A 20673-nucleotide genomic window follows, 5' to 3' on the forward strand; every position below is an offset into this window, starting at 1 on the left:
TAACATAAATTTTTAAAAGTCATAAAACTAAACCACCCTTTTAAAACACCTCTCCATGAGCATGATGATTTAATTTTTATTTAAATATTGTAAAATACAGCAGTAAACTCAATGACTTAGCAAACTTAGAGTATTTTTTGTACCTTTTCTAATGTTAAACATCCTAAATAAACTGTCCTGTGAATCTAACTCTAGAATACCAATACAATGTTAATCTTTTTTCTTCCATTTCTCCATGTGCTAAGATTAAAGGATTCCATATATATACATATATATGTGTGTATGTGTATATATATACATATACATATATGTATGTGTGTGTATATATATATACACACACATATACATAAATGTCAAGTCTTCTGACATAGATTTTTTTACTTTATTGTATTTTTTTTAGCAACTAGAAATTAGGCACTACTCAGGACTCAGTCATACTATAAGACCTTTGATTATTTATTTAGCATTTTATACTTGTATCATAGAAATTACAACATGCATCATCAACTACTTAAAGTGTATCATAAATTCTTGTATCCATTTCAAACATTTCAATGTTAAGTGCTATGCTACAGCATGTAGCTCAGTTCTTGGTGAGCTCAGTAATTCTCTCCTGAATTAAAAACAGCAGGTGCCCTCTCAAAGAGACCCTAACATAAGAGATAGAAAATAACATTCTATAGGAACAAGGAGCATTTACTGTCTATCTTTTTAATTCCTGTGATTCATACAATATCTAACTAGCACAGAACAGTCAGCCTGAAAAATATCTATGGATTTATAGTTTCCTCTTTCAAGATTCAGGAAAATACTATTAAATTCATTTAGCAATGGGACAACATATTACATCATAACTTTACATACTGGTAATGTTTTCTACATTAGGTGGCATAAGAAGTATTTATATATGAATCAACGTAAAGAGAAAAGGAGGTAGAGTTTATAAGAAATTAAATAATATTAGTAATAAATCAATTGATCATCTACTAATTGTTCTAGATGTTATTTTAAAATGCTATATTTGTAATATGTGTTTAAGCAAAAAGAAAGATAGGTCTTTTAATAACATGTAGAAAGTAACTAATTACCTAGGTGACCCAAACTTCACTTTTAATGCTTGTAAAATTAAACAAGGAATACATGAAGGTTATAACTTAAAAGTGGATAAATTATGATCAAATTTTCCATGGATATTGAGTAATGGACTCAGTCAAGTCTTTAAAAGTTATTATATCTCATATACCAATAAAGGCTAATAGAGTTATTGTACTCATTAATGGAAAAAATTATAAGTAAAGCTAAACCCAATGAAAGGTTTGAGGAAATTTCTTCTGTCTTCCAAAGTGACTGGAAATGGTGGAATAGCTTATTTCAAAACATCTCTTCCATAAAGTTCAAGCAAAGAAGTTTGAAAAAAAAATAAGGGAAATAAAAACAAGTGTACGAAAGATGCTGGGAGGTTCCAAATCAGTCAGGAATTTGAGGGTCAAGATCCTAGAAATAAGGGAGGCCCATAGAAGAGAATTTAACTTGGTATAGCTTTTACACTTGTGAAATTGACAGACTGAGAGGCTGCAAACAAAGAGAAAGCTTAAAAACTGAGGACATAAGAGGATAATTAGATCATCTTACAGACATGAAAAAATATTTTGATTTCAGAGTCTTCTGAGGAAAGGGCTACTGGTAAGGGCCTCAGACTTTGAGCTAATACCTCCAGAATACTAAAACCCAAAGGGTTAAGAGAAACAAAAAATAGATACCCCCCCAAACAAATGCCAGAAAAATTGCTGTCAACCTCTTAATATATGTCAAATGAAAATATTCTTTAAAAATGGCAAAAAGAAACAAAGATAATTTTAGACAAACAAAACTGAGAGAATCCATTACTCATATGCTAAAATCAAAAGAATTGCTAAAGACTGATTTTCAGGAAGAAGAAAAAGGATCCAAGGTGGAAACATGGTGAAACATAAGAAATGAAAAGCAAAGAGTAAACATTTAAAAAAATCTAAATGAATATCAAATATACACAGTAACAATGATGATATGTATGATTTAAAATATAATCAAAATACATAGCAATAGTAACAGATGCTAAGAGGAAGTAAATGAATTTAAAATGTTAGAAAATGCATAGAATAATTTATGATAGATTTTAAGTATTTAATGATGCATGCTCTAATTTCTATGATACGTATAAAATGCTGAAGAAATAAGTAACAAGTAAGTTAATGGAGGAGAAAAAGGAATTTTAAAATAACTTGAAGTGAAAATAGGAGTGGCTGTGTGGCCGGGTCGGTTAAGCATCCTACTCTTTGTTCAGCTTAGGTCATAAATCACAGTTCATGAGTGTGAGCCCCACATAGAGCACTATGCTGACAGCATGGAGCCTGCTTGAGATTCATATTCTCTCTCTCTCTCTCCCTCTCCCTCTCTCTCTCTCTCTCTCTCTCCCCCCCATCCCTGCCCTTCCCATATGGATGCTTTCTCTCTCAAAATAAATAAGCATCAAAAAGAGAGAGAGAGAGAGAGAGAGAAGTGAAACTCATACAGTGAAACAAACATAAAACAAAGAGCAAAATAACAGATTTAAACTTAAGTACATTAGTAATTGCATTAAGTATAAATGGCTTAAAAACAAAGTGCTACTTAAATTTATATACAAAATAAACATCAGATATCTTGAAGTCTACTCTTACAAATATTAGGAAAAAGGGCAACAGTCAATAAAAGCTAAAATGAAGAAAATGAAGAGGGGCACAGACAATGCAGAAAAGGAAAAGAACTACCCCCCCCCCAAAAAAATGGGTGAGAGAGAAAATAAGGGACACTGAGAGGTAGAAAAATGGGAGAATTAGACATGGCTATGTGGAAGGGAAAAGAGAAATATACACATAAAACTATGATCTGATCCATAACTGGTATAAATTTAACTTCCATTTTCAATAGAAAAGGAAATATTTAAAATAGCCAACCTTCTTATTAGCAGTTTAAAAATTTTTTTAACGTTTATTTATTTTTGAGACAGAGAGAGAGACAGAGCATGAATGGGGGAGGGTCAGAGAGAGAGGGAGACACAGAATCTGAAACAGGCTCCAGGCTCTGAGCTGTCAGCACAGAGCCCGACGCAGGGCTCGAACTCACGGACTGTGAGATCATCACCTGAGTCTAAGTCGGACGCTTAACCGACAGAGCCACCCAGGCACCCCCCTATTAGCAGTTTTAGATATATTCTTTGCAAACATCTAGAAATAGTGGCTTTAACATTTTCTTTGGCTTGTATTTTAAAGTGAACTGAAACAACTCTCTAAGAGAGATGAAAAAGATATTCCTTTACCCCAAAAACCTCTTTTTAAAATATGATGCATAACATTCTATAATTTCAAGGTTTTATAGTAAAACTCTATAGCATGGCCTGGGATATTTTGATTGATGACTCAAATCATCAGGTAGAGAAGAGCAATCCATCTCTCTGCTTTTGATGGATTTACTCTAAGGGTCTACAGTTTTTAGATTCATCAGTCATTTGGTACATGAAAAAAATGTGATATCCAGGATTACAGTAAAAGGTAGACAATGTCTTTCCATGTACTATATAGTGCTGATTTATTCAAAAGATCTAGAGAGAATCAGCTTAGAATTTCACTTCTTTAACTGGCCTGCTTAGGCTGGGACATAGTGCATTACAACTGGAAAGGACAGTAAAATCTGAATAATTATTTTAGCTGCCATATCAAAAATGGTCTTATAGTCCAAACAGCTAAAATAATATAATTAATTTTTAGAAAGAAATGGCTATAGTAAGACATTTATTCACATATGAAGCAACATACTTAATGCTTACTTTTTATCAGGTGCTTCGTTATGTGTTGGAAATTGAAAATAAAAATATACCCGCTGATTTTCAGATACCTGCATGAAATAAAATAGTCTAAGTAATATACCAAAGAAATGTGTACACAGCACAGCTGAATTTTTTAAAAAGGAACTGATGATTACATTTAGTTGGATGAAAGGGATCAGCAAACATCATATGGAGAAATCAACTTGAACTGAATTTTGCAAAACTAGCAGATGCTGTCCAGTTGGGGGGCGGGGGGAAGGAATTTAAGCGGGAATGGAATGAGCAAAGGCATGGAAGGGACACGGAATGTGGGGCATCTGGCTGGCTCAGCTGAAGAATATGCAACTCTTGATCTCAGGGTTGTGAGTTCTAGCCCCACACTGGGTGTAGAGATGATAAAAATATAAACTTAAAAAAATGAAAATGAAAGATGTCAGAGAGGGGCAAGACACACGGGATCCTGATGCGTTACAATAGGTAGTTTGGATGTGCCCTCATAGATGGTGAGAAAGTTTTGAATTACTAACATGAGCGTGGCATGATTACATTTGTGTTTTATCTAGATGACTATGGTAAGAAGATCAGGGGTGAATTTTGAGAGTGTGAGATTGCAGGGAAGGGCACAATAAAAATCCAATTAAAATAATCCAAAAGAATGTATTTGGGGGATAAAGCATTTTAGGGATGAGAGAAGAATAGAGATGGAAAATACACGTATGAGAGACCATACAAAGAAATCACACACATCATCAGGATGTGATTTTTAAAAAACATTACCAAATAATACACAATATATGTACTATATATTTTTCCAAATCACTAATTTCTGGGTTTGCATAACTTTAAGTAGAATGCCAGTCACTTTCAAAACTAAGTTGCTATTCCCGGGAATATTGCAAACGCTAGAGATAGATGGGTTAGGAAGCAAATCTATGCTTTAAATCTATCTGTTGTTAGGTGAATAGTTTACATCATGAGGTATTAATTGTACTAGTAAGAAAAAAAAAATTGAAGGTAAGATAAATAGTATCATTTGCTTTATGTGACATATAATCCTAGAATTATGTATTGAGTGTGTGCACGTGTGCAGGTCTGGGTATTATACTTTAATTAGTATGATCATTGAATCAGCAAATGTGGAAAATATATCGTACTGGAAAGCTATTTTCACACCATAGCAAACATCTACTATTAAGCCAAATAGATGATTAACAGAAAACAATATGACAAAACAAGCCTTAAATCTGCAAAATATTGAAAACCCTACTAAATCACAAACACACCCAACAGTATCTTGCATTAAACTCTCATAGTCAATGGCAATAAGGAGGGTGTTTGACAACGGGTTTTATGACTGCTGTACTAGTGTAGTTCTCAATAACATCCTTTTTCAGTCTTTAAAGTGACCACTTTAGATAATAAATTATCTATTTCACCCTAATTTTAGGCCTTTCTTGAATTTCATCAACACCTTATATTTATGCGCTGGGTCTCTCTTGCCTCTGCTTTATATATTATGTTAAAACTAGCAATTCCTTGAGACATACTTTGTGACAGCAGAAGTGTTTGCGTGAAGAGAAGGATGCAGGGAGCTGTTTAGAAGTGGGAAAGTGTATCATTTCAGTTTTATTTCTTCATATGTACCTTCTTCATCTTAAAGGAAAAGAAAACCTATTCTAGTGATCAAACTCCAGAAGGGAGCATCATAAAAGAACAGGTATTAGAGAACAACAATTTTATCAAATTAACACTGGCTAACTATTTCATACACTTTATAAAAATTACTCAAATTCACTTTTACAGTAGACAGATTTTATCTATGCAACTGAAGGAAACTCACAGTATTTTAGCTTACACGGGTTTGACTAACACGAGGGCACTTTAAATGCTAAAGGTTTATGTAGGAAATGTTAATTGGCAAAGATTTGAATACATGAAACAATCTCTTCGCTTTATAATAAATGAAATAAGTGTCTTAGGAAATAGCACTGTGAATATCCTCTTCATTATTCCTCATGGAATTCTACACATATTACTAGTGAAGGAAAGTTCCAGAGTGGAGTTCCCAAGGGTCCTTCAAAATAAATTGTACCACTTACCCAACCTTTTCCACCATATTATTTAAAACACATATGTGCTACTGTGGTTGAAGCGTATGTAAATATGTGGGTTTTTCCATATCCTGAAAGGTTAATTTCATTTGGGTACTAGGTCAATATGCAGTGATTTTCTTATATAAAACTTCATCAACTGTGATACAAATAAAAATGATACAATGGAAATTAAATTTAATGAGACAACCACAGCCAAGAGACCTGGAAATTATGTAACTTGCAGACACCACTACAAGGTGTCATGTATGTATCAAGAGAAATGTGAGAACAAACCCCGTGTACTGAGTGCTTTGCCAAAGGGCTAAGGAAGGGCTCCACACTTCTCTAAAGTAATTGCACACCACCACCAACTTTGCCTAGCTCATATGTTTCTCAAAATTAAATATTTGATGTCTGTAAGATATAACTCACTCTTACAGTCTGGTCTCACACACTTGAGCATTGCAAAGCATTTCTGAATCATTTTCAGGACCTTCAGAATATTTCTCTCAGGTGAGAAGCAGATATTGAAACCTTATTTCATACCTGGAGATTGAAGGATAAAATTTTTAAATGAATTATCTGTTTAAAGTTACATGGCAATTACACAGTAGGATACTGACTATTGAGCCTTTTTCTCATAGGCAACAAAATATGTACTTTTAACATATGTCATTTGACAACACAGTGATTTGACAACTCTGTTTCACTATGCTCACCTGAAGTGTAGCTACTAGCATTTGTCACTATACCACACTATTTACAATACCATTGATTATATTCCTGTGCTGTATTTTCTATCCTTGTCAATATCTGCAGATGACCTAATACTATACAAAGAAAACCCTAAAGACTCCACCAAAAAAATATCAGAAGTAATAAATGAATTCAGTAATGCTGTGGGATTCAAAAGTAATATACAGAAACCTTCTGCATTTCTATATGCTAAAAATGAAGTAGCAGAAAGAGACATTAAGAAAACAATTCCACTTACAATTGTGCCAACAAGAATGAAATACTTAGGAATGAACTTAGTCAAGGAGGTAAACTCAAAAACCATAAAGCAATGATCAAAAACAGATGGAACAAAAATATACCCCATGTTCATGAATTGGAAGAATATTTTATTAAAACATCCATACTACCCAAAGAAATCTATAAATTCAACAAAACCCCTATCAAAATACTATTTACTAACTTTTATGTTTTACATAAAGGAAATCAATTGTACCCATAGAATAAATAATGTAAATAATTCAAAGCATTTTTAGCGTCTTGCCTTATTAAATTCTAAATTAATAAATTAATCATTGTATGTAAACTTGGAAATGTTATGTACTTTTTAAGGTCTAAAGAGTTGTAATAAAATTATCAAAGGTCATAAAACTGCTAATCCACAAGATTTTCAAAGTTCTAATTGTTCAGTTATTAACGGAAGAAAAATATTGGTAGGGAGAAATACTGTTTAGAAAGTTTACAATGAAAATATAAAGACTGAAAAGAGACTGAGAAAAGTATTTTTCAAAATTAGGATTTTCACATATATGAAGCCAGATAAGCATATTCTTTTGACATTAAAAGCTAAAATAATACTATTAATTATACATTAAGAAACTATCTAGGGGCTGAGGATGGGTGGCTCAGTCTGTTAAGCTTCCAACTTCAGTCCAGGTCATGGTTGTGTGTTTGAGACCTGCATCGGGCTCTATTCTGAAAGCTCAGACACTAGAGCCTGCTTCAGGCAGGCTGTGTCTCCCTCTCTCTGCCCCTCTCCTGCGTACTCTCTCACTCTGTCTCTCTCTCTTAAAAGAATAAATGCTAAAAAAAATTTTTTTACAGGGCACCTAGGTGGTTCAGTAGGTTGAGTGTCTGACTTCGGCTCAGGTCATCATCTCACAGTTCATGAGTTCGAGCCCCGCGTCAGGCTCTGCGCTGACAGCTCAGAGCCTGCAGCCAGCTTCAGATTGTGTGTCTCCCTCTCTCTCTGCCCCACCTCCCTGCTTGCTCACTCACTGTCTCACAAAAAAAAATAAATAAAAATAAAAAAATAAACATTAAATATTTAAAAAAAAAATTTTAAAGAAGTCATCTAAAAGCCTTTATTATTTTTAAAGAAAAACAGTGGAGGGGCACCTGGGTGGCGCAATCGGTTAAGCCTCCAACTTCAGCCAGGTCACGATCTCAAGTTCCGTGAGTTCGAGCCCCGCGTCAGGCTCTGGGCTGATGGCTCAGAGCCTGGAGCCTGTTTCCGATTCTGTGTCTCCCTCTCTCTCTGCCCCTCCCCCGTTCATGCTCTGTCTCTGTCCCAAAAATGAATAAACGTTGAAAAAAAAATTAAAAAATAAAAATAAAAAAATAAAGAAAAACAGTGGAAATGAATATGCATGCATATATTACAGTACATATGAGTAGGCTCCATATATTAAAACCACCAGTAGTAAAATAGAGAAGTAGATAAATGAGATAGAGATAGATATCTACAGATCTACGTATAGACATCTATCTCATTATTGGTGGTTCTAATACATGGAAAATTTAGTTTACAAAATTAAAAATACAGTGTAGAGATACGATTTAAGGAAAATTAAGAGAGGACTTGTTTCTCCAACCTGCCTTCCTAAGAGACCTCCTCTTGCCTGTAGTTGGGAGGAAAATCAAGGAAAGGGATTTAATGCTGGAAATAAATTACTTGGAAACCTGATGAAAAGACTGAGGGACAGGAGGTCTTAGAAGTCTCAGACACCCTGTCTTCAGCTGTTTGGAGCTCCAAAGCAGTGAGGCTGGCCAGGTATCCTCTAGGGCTGTGCCCCTGCCCCATGCTGCCAGAGAAAACACAGCTTCCATTTTCCTTCTTGAGAAATGCTTGACAGAAAGAAATCTAAAGTGGAACCTGATGTCAGCGTATCAGGAAAATGCAACTTTGACTTTTCCAACCCTGTGACACAGAAAGGAGCATATAAGTTGGTAGGGTACGATGCAAGATGCCAACAGTTATCAAGCACTCTGCTCTTTAATGCAATGGAGGAGTGGACATCATTGCTTCTCAGAATGGCAGAATTCTCCATTTCCAGTTTATAATAGAAAGCCATTATTGCTTAAGTAATTTAAACTTCCAATTTTCAGACTGGGCCAAGACAAAGGAAAAAGAAAATTTCTAACAGAGGTGACAAAAGTCGGTTCTTGGTTTATTAAAACTTAAAAGCATGCTGCTTTATAATAACTAAGACCATTTTTTTCTGGTATCATAACCAGACATCACATCCTACGGGACAAGAATCAAGATTCCACTGTTGCTGCTGGAAGCACTCTCTTTCGGACTTCGAAGTCCCAAATAAATGGGGCATTGATCTGCTTCTCTGTGGGAGTTACTACTCTAGCCTTGTACCAACCTCCCTGGGCTCTTTCTCCTCGACAGAGTTCTGTCTCACTCTTTAGTGTTAGTGTACCTACCTGCTTTTCTATTTGTCTTCTCAGAAACCTAAAGTCTGTCACGGAGCTATTGTGCTCCTGAGATTGGAGAAATCCTCACAGTTTCCTCCAATTTCCCAAAACCCATGCAGTTTGCCAGTTACTTGGAACATTACCAACTGCTTTTAGAAGACTGGACTATTATCCTCAAAGAGGTGAGGTTAATTGCTGATCGAGAGTTCTGACAGGGTATAAGAATTGGAACGTGCAGGCTGCCTTGAGCTACGGGGCTAAGGCAAAGGAGAAATCAAAGTCTACTTCCCAAGGAAAGATGGGCTCAGGGAGAAAGGGTCTGTGCAAAGGTCTGCAGATATGGATATATGAGAGAACAGATGGAGTTGGGAGGTGGAGCGTTGGAGAATACCTGATCTAGTAAGAGGCAGAGAGCAGATTTTGTCAAATGTCACCTAGTAGACTCAAGGGAGAGACACACTAGTAGGATACATCTGGTTAGGGGCGTTTATAGGATATTAACAATTGTCAGCATTTCCCATGCTTGGAAAAAAACAGAGAATTCTGTAGAGTGGAAACATATTTGCAAGTACGCCAATCTGCTGGTGGGTGATTTATCTCTAATGCTTGCCTGTAACTCAGGTCATTGCTTCTATCATAACTTGTAGCCTGACCAGACAACCATTTCCAAGTCATCACTCTTCTCTGGCTAATTCTGCAATAGCTCAAATTCCAGTTATAGCATATGACTATAAACACATTTTAACAAAATAAAAAAATGAAGATTTTTCTGATTTATTTTAGTGTTTGCTCCAATAATCTTCAAGGCAAAATTAATAAATCAAAGACAAATAGGTGGGAAATTCACAAGGATAAAATGCAAAGGTGAAGATAAAAAGAGTGGCATTTCTTTGCAATGGTCAGAGTATGGAAGTCAGAATGACTGAGTACAGTCTCTTAAACCACCAATCATTATACTGACCAGTTTGTGAAATAAAACTTAAGATAACCCTTTGAAAAGGCTTAAATAAGTCACTATACTATAGCCTTATTAATTATATGACCATCTATACTATAAAATTATATTCTCACTTTATCATCGTAGTTTTTAATGACTATTTTTTTAGTTTTACATCACTTATTCTTCTAATTATTTGTATTTGAAGGTCATTGTGTATTGTTAGTCATTTTCATCACAGTCACTTCTTCAACTTTATTTTCTAATTCTTGCTATAAAAATTTCCTGTTTAATTTTTTTTAATTTTTTTGAGAGAGACAGAGACAGAGCATGAGCTGGGGAGGGATAGAGAGAGAGAGAGAGAGGGACACATAATCCAAAGCAGGCTCCAGGCTCTGATCTGTCAGCACAGAGCCTGACACAGGGCTGGAACTCACGAACCATGAGATCATGACCTGAACCCAAATCAGATGCTCAACTGACTGAGCCACCCAGGCACCCCATGTGAAGAACTATTTTAATATAAAGTTGAAACATATTTTTAACTTTCCATCTTTCACTCTTTTCATTCAGGAAGATCTTGTATTGAAGATTTTTCTTTTTCTTACCAACAGATGACATTTATCGGCAGTACTCTATTTCATTTATCTGTGTCCACAAAGACAGACAAATCACTTGATGTGGACTTGCCGTTTTTCAGGTAAATAATTGAGGAGTTAGATATTCAGGTAAATTAAAGGGATACAAAAAATTACCCAAGAGTTTCTACCATACCTACTCTTTCTTGAATTAGGTAAGATTGGTACAATCTTGCTCTACTATACACCAGTCTGCATGCGTATGTAAGTCTCAAAGTCTTAGGCAACATTATTTCTGCTAACACAACACTAGTGAATAAAAAAAAACGGTATGAACATCTAAAAGAAAAATGAAAAAGAAAAGACAATAATGAAAAGAAGCCTTTCTTTTTCTATCTGGTAAGTCTCTATTTGTCCAGTAGATGACAGTGCAATTGAAAAAAAGAATGACAGAATATTTTTTTCAAAGACTGTAACATCTTTAGGCTCTACAGACACTGGAAATGTAACAGAAGCAATGGTGTCAGTAAAATATAGACACAACATTCAAATGTCATGTTTAATTGTCCTATAGTCAGGTTTTCCTATTATAGTATGCGTACATTTCACGCATGAGATTATTGAGATGAATGATGAGAACTTTTTTTCTCTATGAAGGAAGGTTACATCCCTTTCACCTTTCCTCCCCACTCCATTTTCCAGTTTGATGAAGGAGCTCTTGAAGCTTCCTGACAACTTGGGACTTGCTCAGTTATGCTTGGCTCTGATTTAAGACTCATCTAAACTCAACCTGCTTTACCACACCAACTCCTTAATAACTGGGATTGACTATGTTTCCTTAGCCCATAAGGAGTAATAGGAAAAAGGAATACAGTGATACAGAAAGCACAATACTTAACTAAAGGTCTACATCAATCCCAACAGATCACTGGTAGATAGCCATGGCTTTGTAAACTCATACTTCTTACTTGGGTTGCCAGGGTGAAAGGAAGGCAGCATCTTTAGAGCATGAATAGGAGATTTTAAATTATGTTTTATATTTATATATTTATATTTAAATATCTACAAATCTATTTATATTTCTATTCTATTAATAGAATTCTCTAATATAATATGTAATTTCATTGCTTTACTTTCAAACATGTTTTTAGTAATCCATTGCAGTTAAAAGTATGAGCCCACAGTCATTATAAGCCTAGAAACTGGAAGGTACATTTCTCTCCAACTACTCAAAATAAGAGGATTATTTAAAAAAATTTTTAACATTTATTTATTTTTGAAAGAGGGAGAGACAGAGAGTGAGCAGGGACAGAGCCTGATGCAGGGTTTAAACTCATGAGCTGTGAGATCATGACCTGAGCTGAAGTCAGACACTTAACCAATTGAGCCACCCAGGCACCCCAAGAGGATCATTTTAAACATGACTGAGGTTTTATAAGAAAAGGGAATTTTCAACTTCAGGTTTCTTATATGAAATCTTCTGCTAATTAAACTTCTTAATATAGTTCTCTGCTCAAAACTGATGGCTAGTTAAGGTGTCCATGTAAATCAGTCTAGGCTCTTGAGTGAAACAGTATATTCAACTCAAAAATTATTAAATACCATACTGCAATGATTATAAGATTTTAAAAAGGCATAGTGCAAGCATGTTCACATTTTACTTTAATTTGTACATCTGTATATACTCTCTCTATACACACACACACACACACACACACATTACCTCAATCTTTCTCAATATGTCGTCATTGTTTATTATTACCTGATCAAAGAATTAAATGGATCAATTATCAGCTATTCCTAAATACAGTTTGCAAATTTACACTACTTGATATTCTAAATGTCACCTATTAATCCTTCCAGAAAAATTCACTGAATCCTTTAAATCCCTGGAATAGTTTCAATGCCCTTTGAAGAGTTATTTAAAATACCTCTATCAGAATTAAATATGATAAATTATAAGAAACAAAACCATCAGGTCAAAACTAAATGGAACACCTTAATTACTGCTGGATGTCTTTAATTCCCAAGCTAGAAAAATATTGTGAATTTCCATGTGTTAGCTGTATCTACAGTATTTAAATGTCAGTGGGTTTATTTGGGATTATATAAAACATGAAAGTCCTGGCTATCAGCTACCAAGGAACAGTAAGTGCCACTAAAGGCAGAATGCAAGTGTATGCTGCTCAACACTCTACTTCAATATAAAAGTAAAAATGAAAGCCTAACACTAAGAGCAGCTCTTCAGCTACACTTATTTCCTGAGCTCATATTTACTTGGCATGTTTGCTTAGAGATGAATAAATAAACCAATACATATTCAATAAATACCATTAGTAAATGTCTGACATACTGGCATTTTATTGAAATTTAAAAATAGGATCATGATCAATATTGATAAGCTCTATCTTTGTACTAGGGAGACAAGGTGGTCAAATTCAAATTTCATACCTACCATGAACATGAAATCCATGGAATGAAAACAAAAACAAAACAAAGTAGAAAATTACAAAATACACTTGAAGGAGGTAGGTTTTTAAAAAGGACGTTAGTTTGTTGAGATAACATCTCTAAATCTTTGAACCTATGGGTAGTATGTCTTAAAATGGGTAGTATGTCTTAAAATCAATCTCTTACACCTCTACTCCTAAATTACAATTCATACCGCATTGTGCAATATTTATTGCTGAAAGCCTCTGGAAAATGACTAAAACCTGGTTATCTTTCATGGTGAACACTCAATTTACAAGAGTTTCACAAATTCTTTTTTAAAAAAATTGTTTTTGAATATTTATTTTTGAGACAGAGACAGAGAGAGACAAAGCATGGACAGGGGAGGGGCAGAGAGAGAGGGAGACACAGAATCTGAAGCAGGCTCCAGGCTATGAATCGTCGGCACAGAGTCTGATGCAGAGCTTGAACTCAGAAACTGTGAGATTATGACCTGAGCTAAGTCAGATGCTTAACCAACTGAGCCACCCGGGTGCCCCCAGAATTTCACAAATTCTTGACAAGCCCAAGTATGAAATATCACAAACACCATTGTTCCTCCTTTCAGTCAACCTCTCTCCAATTCTCCTATGTTTTCTCAGTAACACACAAAAAATCCTAACACACAGAATGCCTAATTAGATGCTCAAGTCAGGAAAAAAAATGCCAACCCACTTATCAGGTACCTCCTCCAACTTTTGTTGGAGTACTTTCTCTTGCTTAGCTTTAGGAAGGGAAAACATTCTTCTTAGTTTCCTTTGCATCACAGAACCTTTCACCACAAAGATAATCATTCAATTATCTCTCCTACTCTTGTCTTGTATGTATACAAAGAGGAGATTCATATCAGACATGGCATAGTAAATGCCATATGCAAAATCCTAGCATCTGGTTGGTTGTTTTCTGAAAACATGAGGATATTTTTCCTCCGTTGGCCTTGCCCACAATTTCAGATAACAGAAAAATTTTCAGTCCATGTATTATTGCCATAATAATTATTTTCAACTTCTCCATCCAAATAATCCTCGAGTTTCTTATCGGCAACTATTCCTCAAGTGTAGTATTCTCCAAAACCACTGGCTCAAAACTTATTCCTCTAATTAACATCAGAATTCCAAGGTAGCAGATTTTCCAAACATTCAGAATTATTAGGCTGCCCCTTCACATACGGTTTCAAGTTGAATCACTGTCAATGGAAGTGTCAATATTCGATGTAAAACACTTTTGCACCCCCCCCAGAAGAACAATTTTATAGGATTCAAACTAATATTTAAGAGAAATAAAAGGACCAAAAAGAACCAACAAAGAAAAATGATGAAGTAAATTAAATGTGTAGGCATAATTATGAGTAGCTACCATCATGTCTTTTGTTTTTCATATAAAATCCTTTGCTTACCTTTCTCCTGATGTGAAAAAGAAACACTCTGTGGTGTTATTATAAACACCAACACAAACAAAACTACGCATGACTATTGTGTCTATGACCTTTATAGATGATGGAGAAAAGAAGTTGAAAACAATATGATGAAATATCAGAGAGAAGCAATAAATGAAGGACTCAGAATGTGTGAGGAAAAAGCACCTGCTATTCTCTTGTGGTTTCAGGAAGCCCACATGTGTTCATATTTACGTCCCATCTTCGGTCTTTACACCCTTACCCATCCAAGTAGATGGCTATAGACAGATGCACAGGACTACCGTTCCCAAAATACATGTGACTATCCAAGAACTTTGAGCACATTTATTTTTTAGATCTCAGAACCCATAAGACCTATTTTATCTTAGCCAAAAGACTCCAATCTTTTAGATTAAGTTTTCATGAAATCTTAACTTTCTTGTATTTGTGCTTTTTGTTGTCAGATAATCTTCCTCTCTCCTCTCCAATCCCTTTCTATCTCTAGTTTGTTTTAATTTTTTGATGTTTATTTATTTTTGAGAGAGAGACAGGGCACCAGCAGGGGAAGGGCAGAGAGAGAGAGACAAAGACACAAAATCTGAAGCAGGCTCCAGGCTCTGAGATGTCAGCACAGTGCCTGACGCAGGGCTCGAACTCATGAACCTTGAGACCATGACCTGAGCCAAAGTTGGACGCTTAACCAACTGAGTCACCCAGGCTCCCCTCTATCTCTATTTCTAGTAAAAGTAGCTTTCATTTTAAAATTCCTTTTTGAAAATATTGAGGATGAGTTTCTGCAAAGAGTCACATGTGTGTGGACCACCAAAGTACTACCAAAGGCTTTCAGGTGCATATAAATGAACACACAATGGTTGCCTTTGCTGCATTTATCTTTGTTATTCCATATTGCCCATCTACCATGCAAGCCTTTTAGTTGTCTGCAACAAAAATGTACTTTGCTTGATTGATGTAGAAAGATATCTTACCAAAAATAATTGGGAAAATCAGTGAATGATTAAGATTTTGAGAAAATTACCTCAGAAAAAATGAAAGGAACACAGGTAGGCCAGTCAGACAAAATGATGGGCACAGCCATACCAGAGAATGAGTTCCACGAGGATTCTGCTTCTGATGCGGCAGCTGTTAAACCACCAACCACAGGGTACACCACACTGCCCCCTGCTTGGACTTCAACTCTCCCCGCAGGCAGCTTTGCCACTGCTGCTCCCAGACACTGGCCATCGCTGTTGCCACTGCCTCAAAGGAAATCCGCCTGTAAGCAAAGAGCTCCAAATTAGAAATCCAATCCGGGCGCCCCAATTATCCAGATCCTTGACAGCCAAAGAAAGAAATCTCCGATTTCTACGGCACCAGATATATTCCGTCTCATTGCTGGACAGGCAAAAGCTGGAAAATGCACACACAAAGCAAAACTCAACAACTTATTCTTCACTACGGTACTAAGATACAATTTCTGTTATAGAGCAATTTATGTAGATAAAACGTATCTTCATTTACAAAATATAAGTAAATAATAATTATGGTGCCATGCCAAAATGGCGGTATTTATAAGGTGGTTCTGAAATGCTTGGATTTTGAGTGAAACTGATGTGTCGCTCTGACGCTCAGTACGTTCAAGTCTACTGCTAGGTCTATCAGGAACACGGGACTTTCGTGCTGTGCCCGTAGTGACTGCACTGTGGCTGACTCTTCTTTTAACCTTTCCTCTGCATGTTAATCTAACCCACTTACAGAGTTAAGTTGAAGAATTCTGGGTTCCACATGTTTAAACCTAAAAGCATCATGTAAGTAGCATAGATGTGGTGTTAAAAGCCAGTTTAGTCACTGGTGAAAGGCATGAAAGTGATGGCTGAGAAAAAAAAAATGGATAAAATGTATGTACTGTTGAACATGCAGTGCTAAACTAATACTCCATTTTAGTTCGTAATTATTCAGTGGGCGAAAGTAACCACAGAAGTGCCAAATGCATAAAAATAAACAGAAAATCTATGTAGTTTGCCTCAAATTTCATTGTGGGATGGGAAAGTTGTTCACATTGAGTGAAATTTAAAGGACAGTGGAAGATAAAAGCAAAGTTTTACATTTGTACGTAACCACACGTTTGTTCATACCACCAGTTAGGAAGATTTGAAAAGCACACAAAAATGTCAAACACATAGGGATTGATTACCTGCTTTGTTCCTGAAAAGGCTCTTGGATATGTGACTACAACTGGGTTTTAATCTATCATATCGTAACACCTCCTACCCCAAGTACCAGCTGGGGACAGAGTCTCCCAGTAGACTCTAACCTAATCAGTTGCCAGAATTGATACCTGATCCTCATCTATCCTGAATAGTACATCAGTTAGAGATACATCTCCTGACATGGGTCTGGAAATCCATTCTGCACCAAGTATGCATATTACATGGAAGTCAGAGAAGGAGGGGACAGGGTATTTTTACCCTGTAGGCAGCTTACCCTAAAAAGAGAAGTAAATAATTACTATTTTATATTCACAGACTCTGTTTTCAATATTTTTTTAATTAATTAATTAATTTAGAGAGAGAGGGACGAGGGAGGGGCAGAGAGAGAGGGAGAGAGAGAGAATACCAAGCAGGCTCTGCACTGTGAGGGCAGAGCCTGATGTGGGGCTCAAACTCATGAGCTGTGAGGTCATGACCTGAGCCGAAACCAAGAGTCTGACACTTAACTGACTGAGCCACCCAGGCAACCCTGTTTCCATTATGAACAAGATCAGTGTAACTGCTTCTAATTATGTGAAATGGGAAAAGGAACCAAAAACCTAACTCATATTTTTCTCTGAAAGCAGAAAACCCCTCCCAGAATTAGAAAGAGGATAGTGTTCTTTTTAAGAATGACTGTACTTGGTTCTCTAACCCATCAGACTTAGAAGTTCAGGTTGTTGTTAACCCTCAAGTTGTCCCCTTGGAGGAAGAGTACAGAAATTTTTAATACAAGCCTGCTCTCATTTTCTTGAGAACACTCCCAAAAGCCAGCCATCATTCCTTCATGCATCTTCCAGAAAACACTGTTAAACAGGACAAATTTTGGCCTAGAAGACTCTGATACGTTATGTCAATTAAATTGACTTTATGGCCTAACTGCCCTATGGGCCAGTGCTTCATTTCCCATTCTATTATTTATTTTAGATTATGCCCCACTCAACTGTCCAATACAGCTCCCCAGACATCAGGTAATGACAAAAATCAGAAATGTAAACTGGATAGAATTTGTTCAATAATACTCCCTTGCTATTATCAACGCTTAGGGTGGCAGTGAAGTTCAGTAAGAATGAGCGTTCTCCTTGTGGGATAAGACCAAAATGAATTAATGTCTATATTTATTTTCAACCTACTTTTATTCATTTATTTATTTACTTATATTTATTTATTTTGAGAGAGAGAGAGAGAGCACAAGTGAGCAAGTGGGGGAGAGAGAGGGGGAGAGAGACTCTCAAGCAGTCTCTTCACTGTCAGTGCCTGATGCAGGGCTCGATCCCACAACTGTGAGATCATGACCTGAGCCAAAATCAAGAGCTGGACACCCAACCAAACTGAGCCACCCAGGCGCCCTCCAACCTACTTTCTTAATTCTGATCAATCTCAGCCATCATTAGGTTACCTGGGCATAAGTGGGCTTTTTTGGTTATTTTTGGCCTAAGATTTGTAGAGCTGATTCAGAACTTTCAATATGGTTGCTATTTAAAGAGGCCAAAAAAGTGATAATGCATATAGCATTATTATAATTCACAAAGTTATAAATATGCAAGAAAATTCTCAGGCTGTACAATTACTCCAGGAAAGAAACAAAACTCCCATACCTTAATATGTGGTATAATCCAGACTCACATTGCTTAAAGTTGTCAAAAAAATGAAAGAAAAAAAAATAGAGAGACGGGGGAGGGGGAGACTCAGAAGTTTCTAAGAGACAGAGGGGTGTAGTGAAAATCTTGGAGGAAATATTTTCTTCCATTCAGCCTCACTGGAATTTTAGTGTATTGCAATCCTCAAAAATCAATGAACCTAAACATAATTGTGAGAAATCACCTGTCACGTGGGTTGATCATGATAGTATGATTAACACAGTTGCAGGAAAATCTGCTTTTGCTTCCTGCTTTACTTCGCAGAAAGTAACATCCAACACATCTGTCTTACAAAATGCCAGAAATTAACAATGATAACCCCTTTGTCAACTGCTTTAGGGTGGAATCTTCCCCATGCTACATACATAAAATCTTTTTGTTCACCTTCCTCCTTGGAACCATCTTTTGGATATTCCAAGGCTGCATGAAATGTGGCCTTTATTTGAGGTCACTTCCTTTCTCTCTCATGAGCAGACTTTTTTTTTTTTTTTTTTGGTACTATAGACATTGGTTTTTGTTACTTCCTGCCTCTTCATTCTCAGTATTTAAATTAACTTATTAACATTTATTTATTATTGAGAGACAGAGAGAGACAGAACACGAGCGTGGGAAAGGCAGAGAGAGGGGGAAACACAGAATCTGAAGCAGGCTCCAGGCTCTGAGCTGTCAGCACAGAGCTAGATGAGGGGCTCGAACCCACAAACTGTGAGATCATGACCTGAGCCAAAGTCGGGTACTTAACTGACTGAGCCACCCAGGTGCCCCTTCATTCTCAATATTAAAAACTCAAAGCTTCTTTAGTATGGTTTTGCCATTGTGCTCCCATTTCCTTCTGGCGGAGAAATATTTGCCATAGAATCCCGAACTCAAGCTTCTCTTAGGATTTCTAAAGGTAGGGGAGGGGGGTTTTTAGTGATAACAAACATCTCTGCTGCATGCCTCTCCCCCAACCCCTCCCCCCGCCAGAACCAAAAGTTTCCCTAAGATCTTCAATTTTCTCATTTTCAATTTTCCCATGAGTAACTTTTGCTAACTTCAGTGACAGCAGAAATATTTTGCTGTCCAAAATGCATAGTCCTCCAGGGTTCTATTCTTCTACTGTTCTACCCACATTGCTTTCTGGAAATCTCAGCTGAACTTTTCTTTTCTTTCTTTTTTTTTTTTTAACATTTATTCATTTATGAGAGGCAGAGGGCATGAGCAGGGTAGGGGCAGAGAGAGAGGGAGACACAGAATTGAACCAGGCTCCAGCTCTGAGCTGTCAGCACAGAGCCCGACGCCAGGCTTGAACTCACAAGCTGTGAAATCATGACCTGAGCCAAAGTCAGATGCTTAACCGACTGAGCCACCCAGGCACCCCACAGCTGAGTTTCTTCATTTCATAAACTTCATAATTCACTCCCTTTTCTTTTTAACTAAGTGTAGGGCTATTATTATTTATTGGATCTAGGTGCTTGCTTGGTTACATTTTTTGTTTGTTTGTTTTATTTATAATCCAGACTGTTGTTTTCTGTAGCATGCTTTCCTAGAAGTCAAAGAGTTTAGAGTTTACCAAAATTACTCATTTTTTCAAATGTACTATACACCCCTACCTTGTATGCCACCAGTGAGGAAACATATCAGACCCGGATTACACGGAAGCCTGGATTTTGTGTGTGAATGTGGTCTCTGGGTCCTCCGTCATGTCTCAGCATCCCAGGTTTTCCCTCAACATTCCACCTCCGCACGGTTTTTAGTCAGGGTCTCTGGGCCAGCATCACCTCCTGAAGTAACTGTGTTACCTTGCAACTCAATTAATAATGCTCTGACATGCTCCCTCAATTCTGCCTCCATTTTTTAATCTATACTTCACAAGGTTTTCAAAATGTAAAGGGTGAATTCCCCAACTGCTCCTATTAATTGCCTATCTGTAGCTTTAAATATTGTGCCATTGTATTTTTCCCTTTCTTATTTCTTCGAATCCTTTAAATTCAAAATCATGTCAAAACCTACATATTATAAACCCATC

General features: G+C 36.4%; 1 protein-coding gene across 1 annotated transcript in view; it reads right to left on the bottom strand.

Moving 5' to 3' along the window:
- The window catches only part of LOC123381504, a 122224-nt gene that overhangs the window by 65445 nt on the left and 36106 nt on the right, over positions 1 to 20673 (bottom strand). Inside the window, exon 4 of the mRNA XM_045042717.1 lies at positions 15878 to 16052. Coding sequence (XP_044898652.1) covers positions 15923 to 16052 — 130 coding nt within the window. The 3' untranslated portion in view covers positions 15878 to 15922. The remainder of the gene's footprint in view (positions 1 to 15877; positions 16053 to 20673) is intronic.

This window comes from Felis catus, chromosome D4 (genome assembly GCF_018350175.1).
Source record: "Felis catus isolate Fca126 chromosome D4, F.catus_Fca126_mat1.0, whole genome shotgun sequence".
In the NCBI taxonomy this organism is placed as follows: domain Eukaryota; kingdom Metazoa; phylum Chordata; class Mammalia; order Carnivora; family Felidae; genus Felis; species Felis catus.